Below are 20,681 nucleotides of genomic sequence, written 5' to 3' on the forward strand. Positions count from 1 at the left end.
TGGAAGTCATAAGATTTCCAACATATTGAGGATGGCAGAAAAAAAGAGAAAGAGCCGAGGTCTTGGATGAAAACGTGGAACCACTATGCACAACTGTAAACTAGCTATGTCCAGAATTTTTTATATGAGATTACATGTCTTTATTTTTTAAGCCACTCCTAAATGGTTATTTTGTTTTTTTGCCAGGAAGATAATTATTTACTAGATTTTCTTGGAAACATATCATCCTTTAATTAGCATTTTAAAGACTGTGACATATAAACTATCAAGTACCATTCACATGATTTTTTAAAAAGTTCCAATTTACCTTGACAAAAGAGTAACATCCTTCACTGATGCTAATCCATACAGTAGCTTTTCCTTTTCTTGAGCTAATGAAGTTTTCTGGTATTGCTCAAGAGTGTAGTTCCATGAAGTCTCATTGCCAGAGTTCTGCATTCCATACCGATATACCAGAAGCCTGAGATTTACAGGAAGACTAGAAGAAGAAACAGTGTTTCAGAGATTTTAATTCCTCACTTCTCAGTTTAAAGTCTTCCAGAAATGAAAACATGATGAACAGTCACCTTACGGTCCCAGTTAGCCACTCCTGAAATAACTGGGAAGCATTGTTCAAGGCATCACTGTCTCCCATCTTGCACGCGAACCCTAATACAGAGGCACGGAGTAATCTAAGAAAACAAACACACACAGAGCTGGGGCCTTGAGCACTTTTCAGCATGTCTTAACATACACAAACAAATATTAAATGAATATTAATTTTTAAAAAGGTAAAAAATAACTTTATGAGGTGGTCTCCATAATCGTTCCATCCCAGAGAATCTGCAATGGGCTTCACTTGATCTCGGAAGTATTTCTGAAATAAAAGGACCATGCACAATGAATAATAATTTAGCAGTAGTCTCACGTTTATTATAATCTTTAGTTCCCTGTGGTAATCTTTTCGCTTACTAATTCAGAGAACTTTGGGCTTGTCCTAGGAAAGGGGTGTATTCAAGTTTTTATCACATTGCACTTTTACTTCAGCCTTGATCATAAGAACATCCTGGATCACTCTCTAATATTTTACAGAACTTTGGGTAAGCCCCTTAAAACCAGCACTTCTTAGTTAACATTTGTAATAAATAGAATAACACCTGACATACTGTGCTAAGCAAAATTGCTCAAGCATTGATGAAATAAAAACTAATATTTGTAATATTGCCTTAGGATTTACAAAGGATATTTATGTGATTCTCACTATCCTATTACCATAGGCAGCCAAGAACTGACATTCCTATTGTACAAAGGAAACAAAGACTCACAAATGTGAAAACATTTGTCCAAGTTCTTTCATAGAGTGGAAGAGCTAGAGCTTGGAATCCAGAATTTGTTTAAAATTACAAGTGTCCTGCCAAAGTGCTACAGAAATCACAAAGCCAAGAAAAGTATTTAGAATGACTATCTTATAATAAAATCTCAATGTGGAAATAGCAGTAAGAATAAGGAAAATGATGTCATATTTTGATGAGAATAAATTCATTTTAACATAGATAAATCCATTAAAAATAGGATCTAGTTTGTATCTATGGTTTAAAAAATGTTTATTTAAAATAAAATATTAACTATTGTATTCCTTCTAACACTAAAATACACCTTTAAGTGGTTTACTGAACCAGAAATACTGATATATTTCAAGTTGAAAAAAAAGAGCTTCTCTCCGATTTGATTAGTTAAGTCATTATAATTTCCTTTGATTTCACTTGGTAGGCAAGATATACTTTTGTGTTTCCCAGGAGCTCCTTCTCTCAGAAATCTTCCTTTTCTGCTAATGGCTAAATGTGTACTTTCATAAGATATAGCATTAGCATTACCTCAATCATAGGGTATAGCTCTTTATCATCTTCAAACATGCTAATAATATAGGTTACAGCTGAAATGACTCTCTGCCATGGTAAAAATTCCTCTTCCATTTTGAGATACTTGGTCAAGTTCAGAGCCTCCTTATAATTTAGAAGTTGAGCTCTAAGAAAGAAAGAAAAAAAAAAGTCCACGGTAAATTAAAAACCATAGACTAGTTTCCTTTGACTGAAAGTACTAATATGGGGATCATACACTTCAATGTTAATGAGAATCCTTCCATTAAACAATTAAGAAAATGCATTACTGTTAAGGCCCAATCAAAGAGTTTTGTTCACATTGATGTGTTAGTGCTTTCACATGTTCAGTAATAAAGGGGGAGACAGAACATTAAGGTGTGCATTTGAAAACCTGCTATGGCAGAATTTTAGATAACACAAAAGCCATTTAGGTGCACAGTTAATTTTGACAAATAGAAACTTTTAAATTTTAGGTTCACAACTGATTGTAATATACAAATGCACCATTATAAATGTATCTTATTGAATTTTTTTACATTTGATATGAATAGGAAATGTAACATTACTCGTGAATCATGAATGCTTAAAACATTCCACTTGAACTTATATCTCCCATTAAAACGTCTCCTTTTTTATACATTTCCCAATAATATTCATAAATAAAAATGGATGTCATTCCTCAAAAAAATGTGAAGTTACTATTGGCATTTCAAAGTTTAAAAAGTTCGATTTCTTTCTCCTTGGAAAAGTTTCTAGAACCTTTTGAAATAATATTCTCAGAAATCTGTTATGCCTCAAATTTTAGCCTAGGTTTTGGAAATGGGAATCCTGTCTTTCCAAATTTTTACATTTTGAAAGTTTAAATTAAAGAATAAACTTTATATTATTGAGTAAGTAATACTGATGCATCGAGTGCTAGTATGTTTGAGATCATTTTTTTGGTGAATGATGAACAATGTAATCATACCTTGATTTCTCCCCTGAGAGTTGATAAGAAGATACGCTGGTATTGGAGAGCTAGATAGGAATAAACACTTTTGGCATCATATGATTTGTACTAATGTGATATGATACAGAGTTTGTTTTCAGTTCAGAGAGCTGATTTCTCCTATTTTCTCAGTTCCTGATCTTCACAGTCCTTCTCAAAGAAGCTCAGGATAAACATAGTGTCTTATCAAACATGGTGTTTGAATGGGACATTAGAAATGGTTGAGAGAGGTGGTTAGGTGGATAGAACTGACCCCATCTCTTGTTCTTCAGCCTTCAGATGGTATGGAGACTTTTTTTTTTTTAATTGGCTGCATTGGGTCTTTGTTGCTGCATGTGGGCTTTCTGTAGTTGCAGAGAGCAGGGGCTACTCTTCATTGCAGTGGGCCGGCTTCTTACTCTGGTGGCTTCTCTTGTTGCAGAGCACGGGCTCTAAGTGTGTGGGCTTCAGTAGTTGTGGCACGTAGGCTCAATAGTTGTGGCTCGCGGGCTCTAGAGTGCAGGCTCAGTAGTTGTGGTGCACGAGCTTAGTTGCTCTGCGGCACGTGGGATCTTCCTGGACCAGGGCTCGAACCCATGTCTCCTGCATTGACAGGTGGATTCTTAACCACCAGGGAAGCCCAGTATGGTGACTTTTGAAAACTTCCCTTATGTCTGGTCTCTTGATGTTTACGTACTAATTAAATTCAGATTTCTGGCTTAAAACAGTCTCCTTGCAATCAGCTGGATCCCTTTTGGGGTTTTTCCCCATTCCCCTACTTCTCCCTTCTTTAAAAGGCAGTCCTCGATAGGGTGGAAAAAGTTGCATTTCTAGCCCTGTGTTGTGCTCTGGTCAGCTCTGTGAGCGCCTGTAAAATGGTAAATCTGGTGTACCTAGAGGTCTGTATCTTGGCATGGCTGATGTTCACTTTGTGGTCTTGATTTGCTAACCCGGCCCTCACCTTGGATATCACTGGAGCCAGTGCACCTTGAAGCCTGACTGAAAGTCTGTTTGGATCATTAGCTTAGGTTGCCTTTGAAGCCATCCTCTCTGCCATTCTTCCCTCGCCTGGGAACTTCAGCCCCCTCCTGTGTGCTTGCTGGCCAGCACTGTCTGCTTTCCCTTGTGCTGTTCCTCACCCACTCTCTTTGGCACACAGTGGGTGCAGGGTGCCATATAAGCTATTGAAAAGGTAAAAAATCTACTGTAACAGGTAGACAAAAAAAGGATTCTTTCTGTCTCAGTTTTGGCAAGGCCTCTAAACCGAGCCCCTTGGCCTCCAAAGTAAGTGGCAAGCCCATCAAATCAGGACTGGCATGGTCAAGAACAAGTTTTTGTGACCCTTAGCTCACAGACCATTACCAGCCTGCGAAGGAGATTGAAGTGGCTAAGGGGGAGAGGGAGACATTTTAGAAGAGGGTTTTTGGAGGATTCCATCTGTGGACTGTGAATGCTCTCCTCCCACAGGGGACAGGTGGGTATAGGATGCTTTTCCCCTCACGTGAAGCCTATAAAAGAAGCTTTAATGGAACCACTTGAAGAGTTTTATCTGTGTACTCTGGAGCTTGGGGGCACAGTGGCCTGGTGTCTGATACCCCAAAACATCTAAAGGATGAGAGACCATGGTTGCTACTGCTCTGACAACAGAGTGAAGAGATAGGACTGCATGAGGTGGCCAATCCTTCCAGACTTTGTCAGGGGAAAGGGTATGTGAATACTTCCTATAAACCAGATGTGGCTCAGAGGTTTTCACTTCCTCAGCTCAAGGAACTGCAGGAGAAAGACCCTTGGCCATGGAATGGGTGTGGATGGCACATATTCCGTGAAAGCACCACACAAGGAAAAGAATCAGTGCTAAACATCTACAAAGTTCAGAGAGAACCAAAAGTAGACCGCATGTCAGGATCTTTCTTTCCTTTATCTGCCTTCCTTCTGCTCTCCTTCCCTTAATACTCTGAGGGGATCAGAGGCAGCGTGGTGAGAAGTAGAAGTTCCACGCAGAAAAAAGGAGAAGAAATCAAGCACCTTGTTCCCATTGCGGGGGGCTGGCCTGAAACTAGCCTGAGATGGGGGCTAGGGGAAACTTTAATTGAAGTTGAAAACTTGAGGCTTTTACTGGGCAGGGCATATAGTTGAACTGAGTCTGTAATGGGGACTCAGAAGTGACTGGGTGAATTTTTACTCCTTATCTTCAAAAAATATGCCCAGCTGGATATCCCATTCAGGGCGGTAAGCGTACTAGCGCCTCAGATTTGGGGGCAGGGAAATCAAGAATATATTTATTTTTAAATCTGCCCTTTTAGTCTTGCTGATGAAACAATAGTTACATTTTTTTTTTTTGAGTAGAACTGTGTAAATTCTAATCTAACCACATGTACTTACCTTTCTAACTACCCATTTCTGCTTTTCTCTAAAGTTTCAGAGTGATTTGGACCTAACTCTAACCAACATAGCTGGGGTCTGTTTCTCTTTGAGTCCCTTTTTCCTCATGTGTTGCAGAAGGAAATTGAGTGATAGCTCCATAGCTCAGGCAATATTTCAGGTGATAGCTAAGGTATTTTCTGGATTGGTTGCTATATGATTCTACATGTTTTTTGGCTTTCAAATTTGTTTCACTTTCTTCCTTTCTGAAGCTCTTCAAAATTTTTTGGGGCTTGCAAGGATTCTTCAATATACACAAATCAATCAATGTGATACACCATATTAACAAATTGAAGAATAAAAACCATATGATCATCTCAATAGATGCAGAAAAAATTCAACACCCATTTGTGATAAAAACTCTCCAGAAAGTGGGCATAGATGGAACCTACCTCAACATTATAAAGGCCACTTACGACAAACCCACAGCAAACATCATTCTCAATGGTGAAAAATTGAAAGCATTCCCTCTAAGATCAGGAACAAGACAAGGATGTCCACTCTCGCCACTACTATTCAACATAGTTTTGGAAGTCCTTGCCACAGCAATCAGAGAAGAAAAAGAAATAAAAGGAATCCAAATTGGAAAAGAAGTAAAACTGTCACTGTTTGGAGATGCCATGATATTATACATAGAAAAATCCTAAAGATGCCACCAGAAAACTACTAATCAATGAACTTGGTAAAGTTGCAAGATACAAAATTAACACACAGAGATCTCTTGCATTCCTATACACTAACAACGAAAGATCAGAAAGAGAAATTAAGGAAACAATCCCATTCACCATTGCAACAAAAAGAATAAAATACCTAGGAATGAACCTGCCTAAAGAGGTATAAGACCTGTACCAGAAAACTATAAGACACTCATGAAAGAAATCAAAGACGACACAAACAGATGGAGAGATATACCATGTTCTTGGATTGGAAGAATCAACATTGTGAAAATGACTATACTACCCATAGCCATCTACAGATTCAATGCAATCCCTATCAGATTACCAATGGCATTTTTTACAGAACTGGAACAAACAATCCTAAAATTTGTATGGAGATACAAAAGACCCTGAATAGTCAGAGCAGTCCTGAGGGAAAAAAACGGTGCTGGAGGAAGCAGACTCCCTGGCTTCAAACTATACTACAAAACCACAGTAATCAAGACAATTCAGGACTTCCTAGGTGGCACAGTGGTTAAGAATCCACCTGCCAATGCAGGGGACACGGGTTCGATCCCTGCCCCAGGAAGATACCACAGACACTGAGCAACTAAGCCTGTGTGCCACAATTATTGAGCCCATGTGCTGCAACTACTGAAGCCCACGTGCCTAGAGCCCGTGCTCCACAACAAGAGAAGCCATCACAATGAGGAACCCATGCACCACAATGAAGAGTAGCCCCCACTCGCTGCAACTAGGGAAAGCCTGTGTGCAGCAACAAAGACCCAAAACAGCCAATATAAATTAATTAATTAATTTAAAAAAAAGACAATATGGTACTGGCAGAAAAACAGAGATATAGATCAATGGAACAGGATAGAAAGCCCAGAGATAAACTATGATCAAGTAATCTATGACAAAGGAGGCAAGGATATACAATGGAGAAAAGACAGCCTCTTCAATAAGTGGTGCTGGGAAAACTGGACAGTTACATGTAAAAGAATGAAATTAGAACACTCTCTAACACCATACACAAAAATAAACTCAAAATGGATTAAAGACCTAAATGTAAGGCCAGACACTATAAAACTCTTAGAGGAAAACATAGGAAGAACACTCTTTGGCATAAATCACAGCAAGATCTTTTTTGACCCACCTCCTAGAGTAGTGGAAATAAAAACAAAAAATAAACAAGTGGGACCTAATGAAACTTAAAAGCTTTTGCACAGCGAAGGAAACTATAAGCAAGACGAAAAGACAACCCTCAGAATGGGAGAAAATATTTGCAAACGAATCAACAAAGGATTAATCTCCAAAATATATAAACAGTTCATGCAGCTCAATATTAAGAAAACAAACAACCCAATCAAAAAATGGGCAGAAGACCTAAATAGGCACTTCTCCAAAGAAGATATATAGATGGCCAAGAGGCACATGAAAAACTTCCCAACATCACTAGCTATTAGAGAAATGCAAATCAAAACTACAATGAGGTATCACCTCACACCAGTCAGAATGGGCATCATCAGAAAAATCTACAAACAGTAAATGCTGGAGAGGGTGTGGAGAAAAGGGAACCCTCTTGCACTGTTGGAGGGAATGTAAATTGATACAGCCACTGCGGAGAACAGTATGGAGGTTCCTTGAAAAACTAAAAATACAATTACCATATGACCCAGCAATCCCACTCCTGGGCATATACCCAGAGAACACCATAATTCAAAAAGACACGTGCACTCCAGTGTTCATTGCAGCACTGTTCACCCATAGCCAGGTCATGGAAGCAACCTAAATGTCCATCAGCAGATGAACGGATACAGAAGACATGGTACATACATACAATGGAATATTAGCCATAAAAAGGAACGAAATTGGGACATTTGTAGAGACATGGATGGACCTAGAGACTGTCATACAAAGTGAAGTAAGTCAGAAAGAGAGAAACAAATACCATATATTATTGCATATATGCAGAATCTAGAAAAATGGTACAGATCCACTAGTTTGCAAGACAGAAATAGAGACAGAGATGTAGAGAACAAACATACAGGCACCAAGGGGGGATAGTGGGGGGCGGGAGTTTGGGGTGGAATGAATTGGGAGATTGGGATTGCCATATATACATTACTAATAAGAAAAAAATATCAAATTGTGCACATTAAATATATGCAGTTTACTGTATATCAAAAAAACATAAATAAAATTATAAAAAAAGTTTTTATGGGGCTATGGCCAAGGAGCTGAGCAAATGTGAGAAAGTTGTTCAGTTGTGTGAGTTACCTGCTTTGTACACAGGTCCTCAGAGAAAGCTGTTCAAAGGCTTTCACTTCTTAAAGCAAAAGAACTGTCTGCTTTGTGTTGTGATGGAAATTAAACTATAAAGATATTACAGCTTTGTGTAATTTCTAACAGCCAAGATTATAAGCTTTGGAAACTGTCATGATGTATTCACAGGAGAGTTTTCCTGAAAAAAAAAAAAATACACATGGCCCTATTATGTTTTAAAATGTTTATTTTTTATTTTTTTATTTTTTGGCTGCGCCACACAGCTTTCGGGTTCTTAGTTCCTCGACCAGAGCTTGAACCTGAGCCCTTAGCAGTGAAAGGATGGAGTCCTAACCACTGGATCGCCAGGGAATTCCCTAAAGTGTTGATCATTTTCTTTCACCACTTAATTTACCCAGTCTACACAGTGCCAGGTACAGAGTAGGTGCTCAATAAATATTTATTAAATGAATGATTGCATACCATAGCATAATGAAAATAATTAATCTGTTACATATCCAAGAGATTAAACTTTGAGATTCACCAAAGAGAATCAAGTTGTCTGTCACCTACAAAGGGAATCTAGATTGCAAATTCAGAAGAGCTTTTCTAATGTTTCTTTGCTGCTACTAATCAATGGTGAATGCATTTTGGTCAAGTAATACAATCTGTTGAGCACTTCCTAAAGACCAAACAATGTTTGGTATCCTTTATGTGCATTATTTCATTTATTCCTCACAAGAGTCTTATAAGGCCATCTCCATTTTGCTAATAAGGAAACTAAAGCAGAGACAGGTCAAGAAACTTTCTCGAGGTTATACAGAACCAGGATTTTAATATGGTTTGAGAGCTCTTTTTTTAACCTTATAAATTCCCTCCTTAAAAATGTCACAAGGTTTTCTTATTTCCAGTATGCTATCTAGGGAGTCCGTGTAAAGTAGTTCTCCCATGCCTTTAGTGCTGTTATACTATCCTGCCAGCCATGTATTCAGCTCATATTTAATGAGCATCTACTAGGGGCCAGGCACAGTTAGGAGCTGGGGATAAAATGAATAGGAACATGATCTAGTTGCCTACCTTCATGAAACGTATAGTTTGGTGGGTGAGAGGGATAATTAATAAGCAATGACAATATAATATCGGAAATACAGGGACCCATAAAAGGGACACCCAACCCAGGCAGAGGGGCCACGAGGCTTCCTGAGGAACTAGCGTCTCATTCTCAGTACATTGCTTATGTCTAAAATGAGGCCACCACGAAGCCAGCAAACCAAGTTGGCTGTGTCCCTAATTCCTACAAAAGTGCCAGAAATTCAAAAAAGACTTGTTGAATTACCAGTGTTAGACTACCTGAAAAAAAAAATCTCAAAGGTACTATGGCTACTACTCTTAAATTACCCCAATCTATGTTGATTATTTTTTTCAAAATGTAGGGCTTTTTTCCCTAAGTGTAAGTTACCTTCAGGCCATGAAAAAAAATTCAAGTTTCCTAGACAGTACCTTAATTCTGATCAACCCTACAGCACCATGTCTCATTCTTCTTATCCCAGTGACCCGAATAAGATTTGACAGCTCAAGCCATAAAATCTTACAATGGGCTTGGGCTCACAGAGATGAGTTAATGAAACACATTGTTTGTCTTTTTATTAAATCCAATGACAGTGCACTTTTGAGCATTTGCGAGTGTCACTCCTAATTAGTGCAAGGATTCTGATTAGACAAACCCCACCCAGAGTCAATAGGGTAGGTGAATTTTTGTGTATGTTGAGAGCTGATATCAGTATTTTAGCTATAAGGCTCATATTAGTTTTAAAAAAGAAAGTTATGGAAAAGAATCATGTCAAAAATAGTGGCTTTGGATATTTTAAACTATAAATTAATACTTAAACTTTGTTGTAATTCATTTAGAAAAAGATTTATGACAAGATCCACGGTATTTTAAATGACTGAATCTCATTCCAAAACCCACCTTGCCAAGGCAAAAGCGTCATCAATAATACTTGCACGATCAGCAGAAGAAAAGTCCTGGGAAGAGAAAGAAAACAAGATAAGAAACAAATCTTAAAGCAAAACGTGTTGAAAAATTAATATCATTAAGATGCTGTTCTTAGAAAAAAGATAAAACAATTCACAACCATTGCTACTCTTACCTTGTGGTTGAGGGAAAGACTGGTAGCTATCCATCCCCAGGTTGATACTTCATAATTTACACGATAAAACCCAATATGATCTGGGTTTATTTTGAGAAAAGCGTTTTCACTAGGATTAGCAGAGTTCAAAGTGATTCCTGTGGTAGTAAATAAACACTAATGAGAAACATGTTTGCACATACTGTAAACACAGAGAAATTAGACCCAGAGGGTAAAAGAAAAGAAAAGAAATATTAGCTCAAGGAGTCAAGTTTGATTTGGATCCAGAGCCCCAAAGCCTAATTCTTATTTAGTTGCCTAACTTTAACATGTCACTGTAATGCATGAGCTGAAAAAGCAATAAGTAATGTAAATAAGTGTCCTATAATTTGTGACATTATTTCTTACTGGCAGAAGCTTGTCACATGGGTAAAATAATTTTGTGCTTGTCAATCCTTCGATAAATAAAAAAACAATGCTTAAAGACAGAGAGGTCCATGCCCTTTGGGGGTAATCCATATATTCTTAATCATGACGGATTAATTACAAAAGAACATTCACTGGAGCCTGGGGAAGGGATAAAAATGTAAACATTTAAAAAGAATACTTTGTTTTTTAGAATCAACATTCAAATTGATGGAAATGGTGATTGCTAAGCAGAACAATGATTTGAGGGTCAGTAACGCTTTTAAAATGTCAAGAAGGTTTGCAATAGGACTAAAATCCAAATACAAAATTCTTGATTTTGTAGTTCATTTCATACTCGTTCTCCCAATTTTATTTATCTTTGTAAAGTCTTCTACTTCGGTATTTCAATTGTTTACATCAATATTTTTTCATCAGTGGATTTACCAAATTAACTTTCTTTCTAAAGTAGCATTCAGAATTTACATAGGGCTCTAGGATGTAGATTTGGGAGGCTTAACATTGAAGGAACAAAGATTTATGTTTTAAATAAAAACTACTCACTTAAAATAATAGCTATGCTCTGATATGACCAGTGTTTGTTAGCATTACTCCTATACTTTTTGACTCGTATACTCTTTTGTGTGGACAATATGCAATTTAAAAAATGATGTGGGAATACTTAGTATATTTAAATAATTTCAAATAGTTTAATGTAGTGATAATGTGGGATGTGATATTGGAAAATAGGAGATGAGGCTGGAAGTAAAAGTGGGGCTTCAGTGTGAAGAGCCACATGCTATGTTAAGAGTCCATCTTCTGAGAGATGGTAAGAATAGAGAAGATTTTTAAGCAGGGAAATTGCATGCTCAAGCCTGTGTCTGGAAAGATAATTTTGATGGTGGTATGGGGAGGAGATATTGGAAGGAGATTCTAGAGTCTACTTTAATAATCTAGGGCAAGAGAGAATGAGGGCTTACACTAATGTGGAGCTGATGAAAATAGGTGATGTATTCAAGAGACACATCACCGGTAAAATCAACACCATCCTTTTTCTGACTTGATGTGGACAGTTAGAGGAGGGGAAAATAGCTTGCATTATTGGATGAATAATGGTGTTGCCATTACAGAATAGAGGAAGATGAATCAGTTTGGGAGGAAAGATGATTTAAATTTTGGAAGTGTTCACAAGGTTTGGAAGATATCCAGGACACAGTAGTTTTTCATAATATATGAGTAAACTCTTCAACAAGACAATAAGTTTCTTTAGGAACGTTCAGAGTAGGTTCTTGACAAATTGTAAACCTTTACCTCACTCATGTAGTATTTATCTTTCTTTGTCATTCTCCCATGGACAGGTTGTTGAAAGGAAGCTAATCTTTTGGCATCCATATACTTTGAATGTTTGCATCAGGAGGAGAGCCTCTTGCTAAGCACAGAGCCATATGTTACAGAAGAAAGAGCATGAACTTTCGAGTCTGACAGATCTGGGATAAAATCATTGCTCTATGACTTACTAGCTGTGTGATCTTGGCCAAATCACTTGACCTCTCTGTGTCTCAGTTCACCATGAAGGAAATAGGGATAAAAATCCCTCACAGGACTGTTGTGAAGATTAAATAAGATAACATAGGTAAAGTGTTGGTCACATAGTTATGTGTCCAACAGATGGTAGCTATCCCCATTATTATGAAAGGGGATATGCTGCTAGTTCTATAAATAGCAAAGCAAATATAAATAACATTGAGAAGTTCCTGGCAATCCATCTAAATACTGCAGTATTTGAGTGTGCTTTATATATACCTAGTTAAGCCTGTCTAGAGTTACTGTGATTTTTCTCACTTTATAGATGAGGAAGCTGAGATCCAGGAAGTCGGTAGTTACCAGACTTTCCAAGTTCATGCTACTCTCGGAACAGTTGTCAACAACAAAATACTGTTGGGTTGTTTAGTTACATAATGAAGTAAGTAAGACTAAAATATTGATGCCTACTCCAGGTGGTATATAGAAGTAAGGGTGCATGTTTCATTCTGTTTCTCCAATTACTATTAAGATTTTTCTGATTATAGCAGTAGTATGTGTTCTTTATAGCTCCAAATATGTATTTGGAAAATACAAAAAGAGTATTATGAAGAATGCAAAAATTACCCGCCACCAGTTGACATGTTTTTATCACGTGTGTGTGTATGTGTCTTCCATATATATGTACATACGAACACACAATACACGTGATGGAAACTTACTGTGTTTTATTAATCCTTTTCCTTTGAAATTATATTGTAAACACTGCAGTTTCATTTTCTATATATGAAGATGTAAAAGTAAAGGCCACATAGTACTCTATCATTCAATTTATAAATTGTTTTGTGCTGCTTCTTGCTAGTTTTACATATAAAAGTGATGAATGAGTTCTTTCTGGGTAGGGGCTTTTTCTAGAAAAATTTTTTCCTTCTATTATTTGTCTGATAATTATCTTTTCAAAATTTCATCCAAAGGCTAGTTTCAACTCAGATTTCAATAGCAAAGCGTGTATAATAGTTCTTTAATAGACTATATAAATAATTATAACAAACTTCAGTCAACTTAAACAGCTTGTAATAGCCTGAAATTTCTAGAGAAGGAAACATTTTTCTTTGGTGACATAAATACTGTGTTACATCGATCCTTTAAGCAAATTATTTTTCTGTGTAAAATGACAGTTTATATCTATCTTATTAAATTTGTGTATCACTTAATAGTAAAACAGTGAAATATACAAGAGGAGTATTTTTTGACTAATGACACAAATTACATTTGGAAGCCTAAAAATTTCAAGTAGGATGCACTGTCCTAATTTGGGGGGACTTCCCTAGTGGTCTAGTGATTAAGACTTTGCCTTCCAGTGCAGGGGGTGCGGATTCAATCCCTGGTCGGGGAGCTAAGATCCCACATGCCTCATGGCCAAAAAATCAAAACATAAAACAGAAGCAATATTATAACAAATTCAATAAAGACTTTAGAAATGGTCCACATCAAAAAAAAATCTTAAAAAAAAAAATTCCATTAGTATTCTGAATAGTTACAGTTGGGAAAAAAAAAGAATTTGAGGTCAAGAAGAAAAGTTCAATCTCTGAAATGAAGACTAACATGGTCCATTATAAAAATGGATTGGTTATCCATTTGTGACAATGTTTTCAACAAATCATTTATTCAAGGAAATATTAATCATTGTGTTAGTAATAATTATAGAGTTCCATCTAAATCTCAGCAGGTAGCCTAGAGAATCTCCCTGAATAGAAAGATGGAGGATTAATATGTAATGTATAATAAGCAGGAATCGGGAAAAAATGCAACGTGACTACCATGATGAAGGATTATCATAGGCAATGGTTTTGGCGATTGGGAACAAATAATTGCAAAGGAGAGTTGGATAGTGAAGATCTGTTGATGTGTCCCTAGTCTGTCTAGGGAAGCAGGTGCCCAACTTAGCTGGTACATGTGTCCAGATCATTTGACAGATCTACTCTTATAGAGAACAGTGTACACGGGGAAACCTGTTGGTTGTTTACCACACTGTTCCCTTTTCCTCCTGGGTGCACAGCTAGACTATATTTCTCAGCCTCCCTTGCAGTTAGGTGGCAACATATGATTGACACCGAGACATAAACTGTGGGCAGAAATAATAGATGCGCTTCTAGGTCTGGTGCCTCCAATTATCTTCCTCTGTCTTCTGATCAGATGCAAAAGATCCAGCAGAGAAGTCCAAGATTGGGTTGGGGGGGAGGGAGGAGGTGGAGCCATAAGAAAGAAAAAGACAGGAATTCTAAGTCATTGTCTGAGAGTGAGCTACCTAGGAGAGATGGCGGGTCAGGAGCACCTCCACTGGACTGAGCATGAATAAGATGTTTTTATTGCATTGAACCACTACTGATAGCCTCGAAATGCAATAATTAGACTCACCTGGTTAATGCAATATGCAAAGCTATGACAGCTTGATGACATCTTTAAAATACTTGATATACCTCAACTCTCTCTTTACCCTTATTAAGTAAACTTTCTTCCTGGAAGAGATAGCTAATTAGCTGAAGTGAATATTCTGGTTCATCTTGGCCAGTATGTTTTATTTGTATAAATTAACAAATTGGCATTCTTATATGTATGGTTCATGTCAATAAGTCTTCCAAGACTTGGTTGACTAGAGCTGAATTAAACAAAGGAGAGCTTCTGAATCTGACCAGAGCTGAATTAAACAAAGGAGAGCTTCTGAATCTGCAAAACTGAATCGATAATGATTCAGTCAAATTCAAACATTCCATGAGGCGCAGCTTGGAGGAATGAAGAAAGTTCCCTTTCTCTCTTTCTCTTTCTCTTTCTTCCTCTCCCTCCCTCCCTCTCTCTTTCTGTCTTTGCCATTAAATTCAAAAGTCTATGCCCATCGTTATTTTGATATGAAATATTTAAATATAACTACCATCAAATTTTAGTAATAGCTTATTTATGATAGTCAGAATTTGTTTATCTAAACCATCTAGAATGCATCCTCAATCTGAAAGAGTTATGAAAAGTTGTCACAAAGTCTATTCCACCTCCTATGCCCTAAACTATCTTCTAGACTCTATGTGCTTATGAATCCCAATTTTTAATATTATGTTTTATCAAGATTGGTTGTCTGATATGTGATAATCTACAAGTCTTCTAAATGTTAGAAAGCAGCAGATTAAAAACAAAAAGGTGGTATACTACTAAATGTAGATGCACTGACAATAGCCAAAATAGTAGCTGATGCTAAAGATAGAGGCATTACTATACACAGGCAATCTCTAGAAGCACAGCAGTCTGCAGACAAACAAGCCTTCATTAAGCAAGGACTCACTGAACCCTCAGTAAGTCTTAGGATATACACAGCACCTTGTTGGGAATAGGGTGAGCAGGAAACAAGGAGTATGATGTGTAGTTCATATCTTCAAAGAGCTTATAATTTACTTAAAAAAGAAAAGACAGAGCATATGAATCTTAAATAACAATGCTGCTGCTTAAAATCTAAGGAATAACACTAATAAGGTTTGATGACACTAATAGCATAAAATATACTCTCAACAATACGAGGAGAGATTATTCAGGGTAGGTTAGAATAGCCAGAGAAGCATCTCAGATGGAGATCCTCTTCTTTTGTTATAAAGTACAAGTTTAGTTATTTTCATGTTTAAAACATTGTATGAAACACAAATGTAAATAAAAGACCTTAGGGAGGGACTTCCCTGGTGGCACATTGGTTAAGAATCCGCCTGCCAATGCAGGGAACGTGGGTTCAAGCCCTGGTCCGGGAGGATCCCACATGCCGCAGAGCAACTAAGCCCGTGCACCACAACTAATGAGCCTGTGCTCTAGAGCCCACTAGCCACAACTACTGAAGCCTGCTCGCCTAGGGTCCGTGCTCTGCAGCTAGAGAAGCCACTACAATGAGAAGCCCAGACGTTGCAACAAAGAGTAACACCCCCCCCACTCCCCCCCCCACCCCCCACCCCCGCCCAGCTAGAGAAAGCCAGGCACTCAACAACAAACCCCCAACGCAGCCAATAAAATTTTAAAAAAAATAAATAAATAAAAGACTTTAGGGGGAAGTCCCACTATTGCCTGGGAAATTTCTAACTGATGAATCACCGAAGAAACTGAGAAGAGGGAGGTGTGGGGCTGGTAACCTGAGCTGGTTGCCCATTCAGTACATTCAGGACGTGTTGTCATCTGTGCTCTGAGCTGAGAGCTGAAGATGTCCCCAAACAGGAAACAGGAACTTATTGCATAGCCTAAAAATGGAGCAGGCACTTTGAAGTGGGAAGAGATGTCTAGTTTGCTTCTGGCTAAGTGACCAGTCATGATTCTGAAGTTGCAGATAAAGATAGGTTTGTCATCAAAGCTTTGTGGATATTAGAGCCACTTCATTCATTCATTCATTCATTCATTCAATAAACAATTACTAGGTACCTGCTGGAGATATGAAACAACCACACAACAACAAAAAATAAGCTCTATTTCTCAAGGAATATTCTACAGGGAGGGGAGAGACAGATAAAGTCAATAGTTACACAGCAAAAAAGGTGTCTTAAATGTAATGACGGAGGGATAGAGGTTGCCCTGAGAGCCCTTTGCTTTCTCACTTTCATACTAGCATTTTCTGCCCGTAGCACTACTTCAATCTACACTTGGTCAATCCTGTCACCCACTTAAACTCCATCTCTAGCCCCGCTAACTCTCAGACTAGGTGTCCCTTTCTTTAGTAATTTTCCTCAACCGCTAAATCTCTGCTGGTGCTTCTCCTGTGAGTGCCTTTGGCTGTCACCACACCAGGCCCTCATGACACGGTATTATATTTGCCTGCTGACTCGTCCGTACCCTCCCTAGACAGTAAGTGCCACGAGGTAAGGATTGTGGGTTTTATTTTTTTTTTCCCTCAGCATTATCTCCACACCTACCCCTGTGTCTGGCCCATAATTTAGTTCTCAGTAAATACTTGTTTGAAAGAATTAATTAATAATTTAATTAATTAAGGACTAAATTCATTATTCAAACATTCTGTCTAATAAGTACATTATATATATAAGAAAAAATGTTTATTGTTAACTCCTGGAATCTATTTTATGAAGCACTAGAATAAGCTTTAGTTATCTGGAATATTTACTTTTATGGAAACCTCCTTTCATGAAAATGCTGGGTAGATTGTGTTAGTGTAGATAAATTATTCATGCTTTTAAACTTGTAAACAACAAATCAAGCAGCTTCCCAGACATTCCTCCAACCCTCAGTTAACCAATGGTGACCAATGGGGAAAACATGTAGTGATATTTAAACCAAATCCACTGAAAACTCCCAAGGGAATCCTAGCCTCATTATGCCTTTTATCGGTGCTATTGCACATTTTTTAAACTGTGGTTTTTTTTCTGTCTTCTCCATTTTCCTTTGGCTTGAGTAATGTGCTTGAGTAAGAAAATGGTCAGAAGACAGATCACAAAAGATAGAGCTTGGTACTCAGACACAAAATTATCCTGTATAAAATACTAAGACAAAATGGCATCGATCTGGGTATTCTAGAAGAATTCAGGAGAAATGCTGACTACATCAATTAAAGTTAGTGTAAACGACCAGGAGAAAGTTTTGTTACAAAGGCAACAGGAAGGGGTCTTACCTCGACTCTAGCAAAGCTGGTAGAGTTTATAATGAAAATTAAAAATCACAAAACTATTTATAATAAAAGTAAAAAAACCCAAAGCTGAAAAAACTGTATTGGGGCCACATATAACCTTGTACACAAATGTTTACAGTAATATTATTCCTAACAGTCAAAGGCAGAAACAATCCACATCCCCATCAACTGAAGAACAGATAAACAAAAGCATTATATCAATATGATGTGAATATAATTTGGCAATAAAAAGGAATGAAGTACTGATACACACTATGACATGGATGAACTTGAAAACATTATGCTAGGTGAAAGAAGCCAACCACAAAATGCTACATATATCATTCCATTTATATGAAATGTCCAAAGTAACCAAATCTATGCAGATAGAAAGTGGATTAGTGGTTGCTTAGCACTGAAGTTATAGGAGAATAGAGAAGTTGATAGCCAAAGGGTATGGAGTTTCTTTTTGAGGTGATTGGAATGCTCTAAAATTGACTGTGTTGATAGTCACACCTACCTGTGAATGTAATAAAAACCACTGGACTGTGCACTTTAAATGGGGGAATTTCATAGTATATGAATTATATCTCAATAAACCTTTTTTCAAAAAAATCTATTGGCATTAGGGTAAAGACTTACTTGCTAGAGGAAATTAGTTACTATTTTAGAATATTTTGCAGAAGCAAATAGGCATATTTAAATTGAGGGTAGGTGATCTACTTTCATCCCTGAGAAGCCATGGGTGAAAGTCCATGCCGAATGCTATTCTGAAACCAAGTCCTCATGGGAAGGGATGAAGAGTCTCGATTGTCTTAGATAAGAAATGACTTTGAAACACAAAACAAGCACAATAGAAAAAGTATAAAAAGCAGAATTCTCCTGGGATGGTTGCTAAAAGCTGCCTTATTATTTTTTCAGCAATCTATAGTAGAGGACAGGTGGTAAAGTCACCTTGTTTTTATATATCTCTAAAATTTTTTAAGAAAGGAAAAGACAAATCAGTGAAGATAGAATACAGAGATACATTTCTAATTGATTTAAATGAGCAGAACAGTCACAGCTGAATTTTAACACAGGCAAGTGCCAAGTCTTTCACTTAGGGAGATGGATGGATGGATAGAGATATAAATAGCACCTTGAGCTACTGGTAACAACTTGACAACTTAGAAAAAATGATTTGGAGTCATTAAAGATTCTGATGTCGTGCTGGTTTGAAAAAATGATAGGTCTGATTTAATGGCAGCATTTTAAGAATCCGACTTGTTACATAACATTTTAAGAAATTCAGTGTCTTATCTCATATTTAAAAAGAAGGAAGGAAGAGAGAAGGAACAAAGCAAGGAAGGAAAAAAAGAAGGGAGGAAAGAGAGGAAAGAAAGGAAGAAAATCGATAGATTGATCTTCCTGTGGGGGGTGTATGGTCCTTCTTTCAATATGGGTATTTAGTATTGCATCAGTCATGGTAAATCATTACAAAGAATTTCTTAAGGTAAAGTTCTCATTAGTATAGGTAAGGATTTTGGCTCATCACTTAATTAAAGAGGTTTCTTTTAGCTGAAATTTGCACACTAAGTTCCAGCTTTATTGTTGTTTCTTTACACTTATATTCACTTAATGTAGCACATTAATTCAAAGAAGAAATAAATCAATTGATGATATTTACCTCCCGTTTCTGACCTATTGTAGAATGTAATATTTGATTTATTATCTTCAGTCCATTTAACTGGAATATTCCATGTGTATCTAAAGATTTTTTAAAAAGAAAAAAATTTAACTTGTATTATTTAGAAAATAAAAACATTTCTGAAGTAAAAATAGACAAGCATAAAAAGCAATAGACAAACATATTTTCCTCATGAGCGATTGTCCAGTGTATAGTATACAGTTAATACAGTTAATGCAATACTCTTGTATAGCAAAGATAGGCTATGTAATTGCTTTCAATTTACGTAAATCTCTAAAATTTGGAACTTTGTATCAAAACTTAGCTGAGGATGAAGAAGATTATTTCAATAAAATGCCTTGAGGCTTTGAAATAAAGATATTGCATAAATATTACACATATAAAATTGAGCATTCACGTACATACTTGCACACACTAATATGCTACAGTTTCTGTCAAGGAATATGATGCAGTTTTAGAATTCAGAAGACAATCTTAAAATGCTGTGAAGGAAATAACACATTTTAGAAATTATGTTGAAAAGACACCACTACCATCATCCCTTAAAGCTTCTCATGCTCTTTAAAAATCTCCTGCTTAGAACCATGTGAACCGTGTGTTGCAAAGAAAAATCACCAGGCAAGCATATTTCAGGAGGTTTTGGTGTTCTTTTTAACTTCTTAAGTATTTTCTCATGGAGCAGGGGGAGGAGGTTAGCTTTGTACTTTGATACAATATATACTTAACGCTTTAGTCTTGAAATCTCATAAAAGAGGTCTTAAGTGTCTTTTTGATTGTTCTCATATCATATCTTACCAGTCAGAAAACACACAAGATCTAGAAAAAAGATGAATCTGTGTTTGGGTTTAGGTTTCAACTCTAAGTTGGCCTTGTTTTTCTTCATCTGTGATCATTTAAGTCCCTAACAGAGAATGGGGGAATGATGTTTCTCCCTTTCAAGATATAATAAAATTTATGTAATTCAGGGAGAATATATATTTGCCATCTATGTGAAAGAAGTAATCCTTTGTTGTATAACTAGTGAAATGTTTTATAGATTGAGCTTTTACTAGCTCTCTTGAAGGATTTTATTGCAGTGGAAATTTCTGGCTATAAGTTTCATAGAACCAATATATAAATTGTTTCTTGAATCCTAT

General features: G+C 36.9%; 1 protein-coding gene across 1 annotated transcript in view; it reads right to left on the reverse strand.

Annotated features, from left to right (window-relative positions):
- Positions 1-20,681, reverse strand: part of ENPEP (glutamyl aminopeptidase) — a 91,032-nt gene that overhangs the window by 12,514 nt on the left and 57,837 nt on the right. Inside the window, exons 11-17 of the mRNA XM_057705553.1 lie at positions 19,525-19,604; positions 10,319-10,455; positions 10,138-10,193; positions 1,854-2,004; positions 783-856; positions 567-671; positions 308-478 (exon numbers count right to left, since the gene is read on the reverse strand). Coding sequence (XP_057561536.1) covers positions 308-478; positions 567-671; positions 783-856; positions 1,854-2,004; positions 10,138-10,193; positions 10,319-10,455; positions 19,525-19,604 — 774 coding nt within the window. The remainder of the gene's footprint in view (positions 1-307; positions 479-566; positions 672-782; positions 857-1,853; positions 2,005-10,137; positions 10,194-10,318; positions 10,456-19,524; positions 19,605-20,681) is intronic.

This window comes from Hippopotamus amphibius, chromosome 13 (genome assembly GCF_030028045.1).
Source record: "Hippopotamus amphibius kiboko isolate mHipAmp2 chromosome 13, mHipAmp2.hap2, whole genome shotgun sequence".
Taxonomy (NCBI): domain Eukaryota; kingdom Metazoa; phylum Chordata; class Mammalia; order Artiodactyla; family Hippopotamidae; genus Hippopotamus; species Hippopotamus amphibius.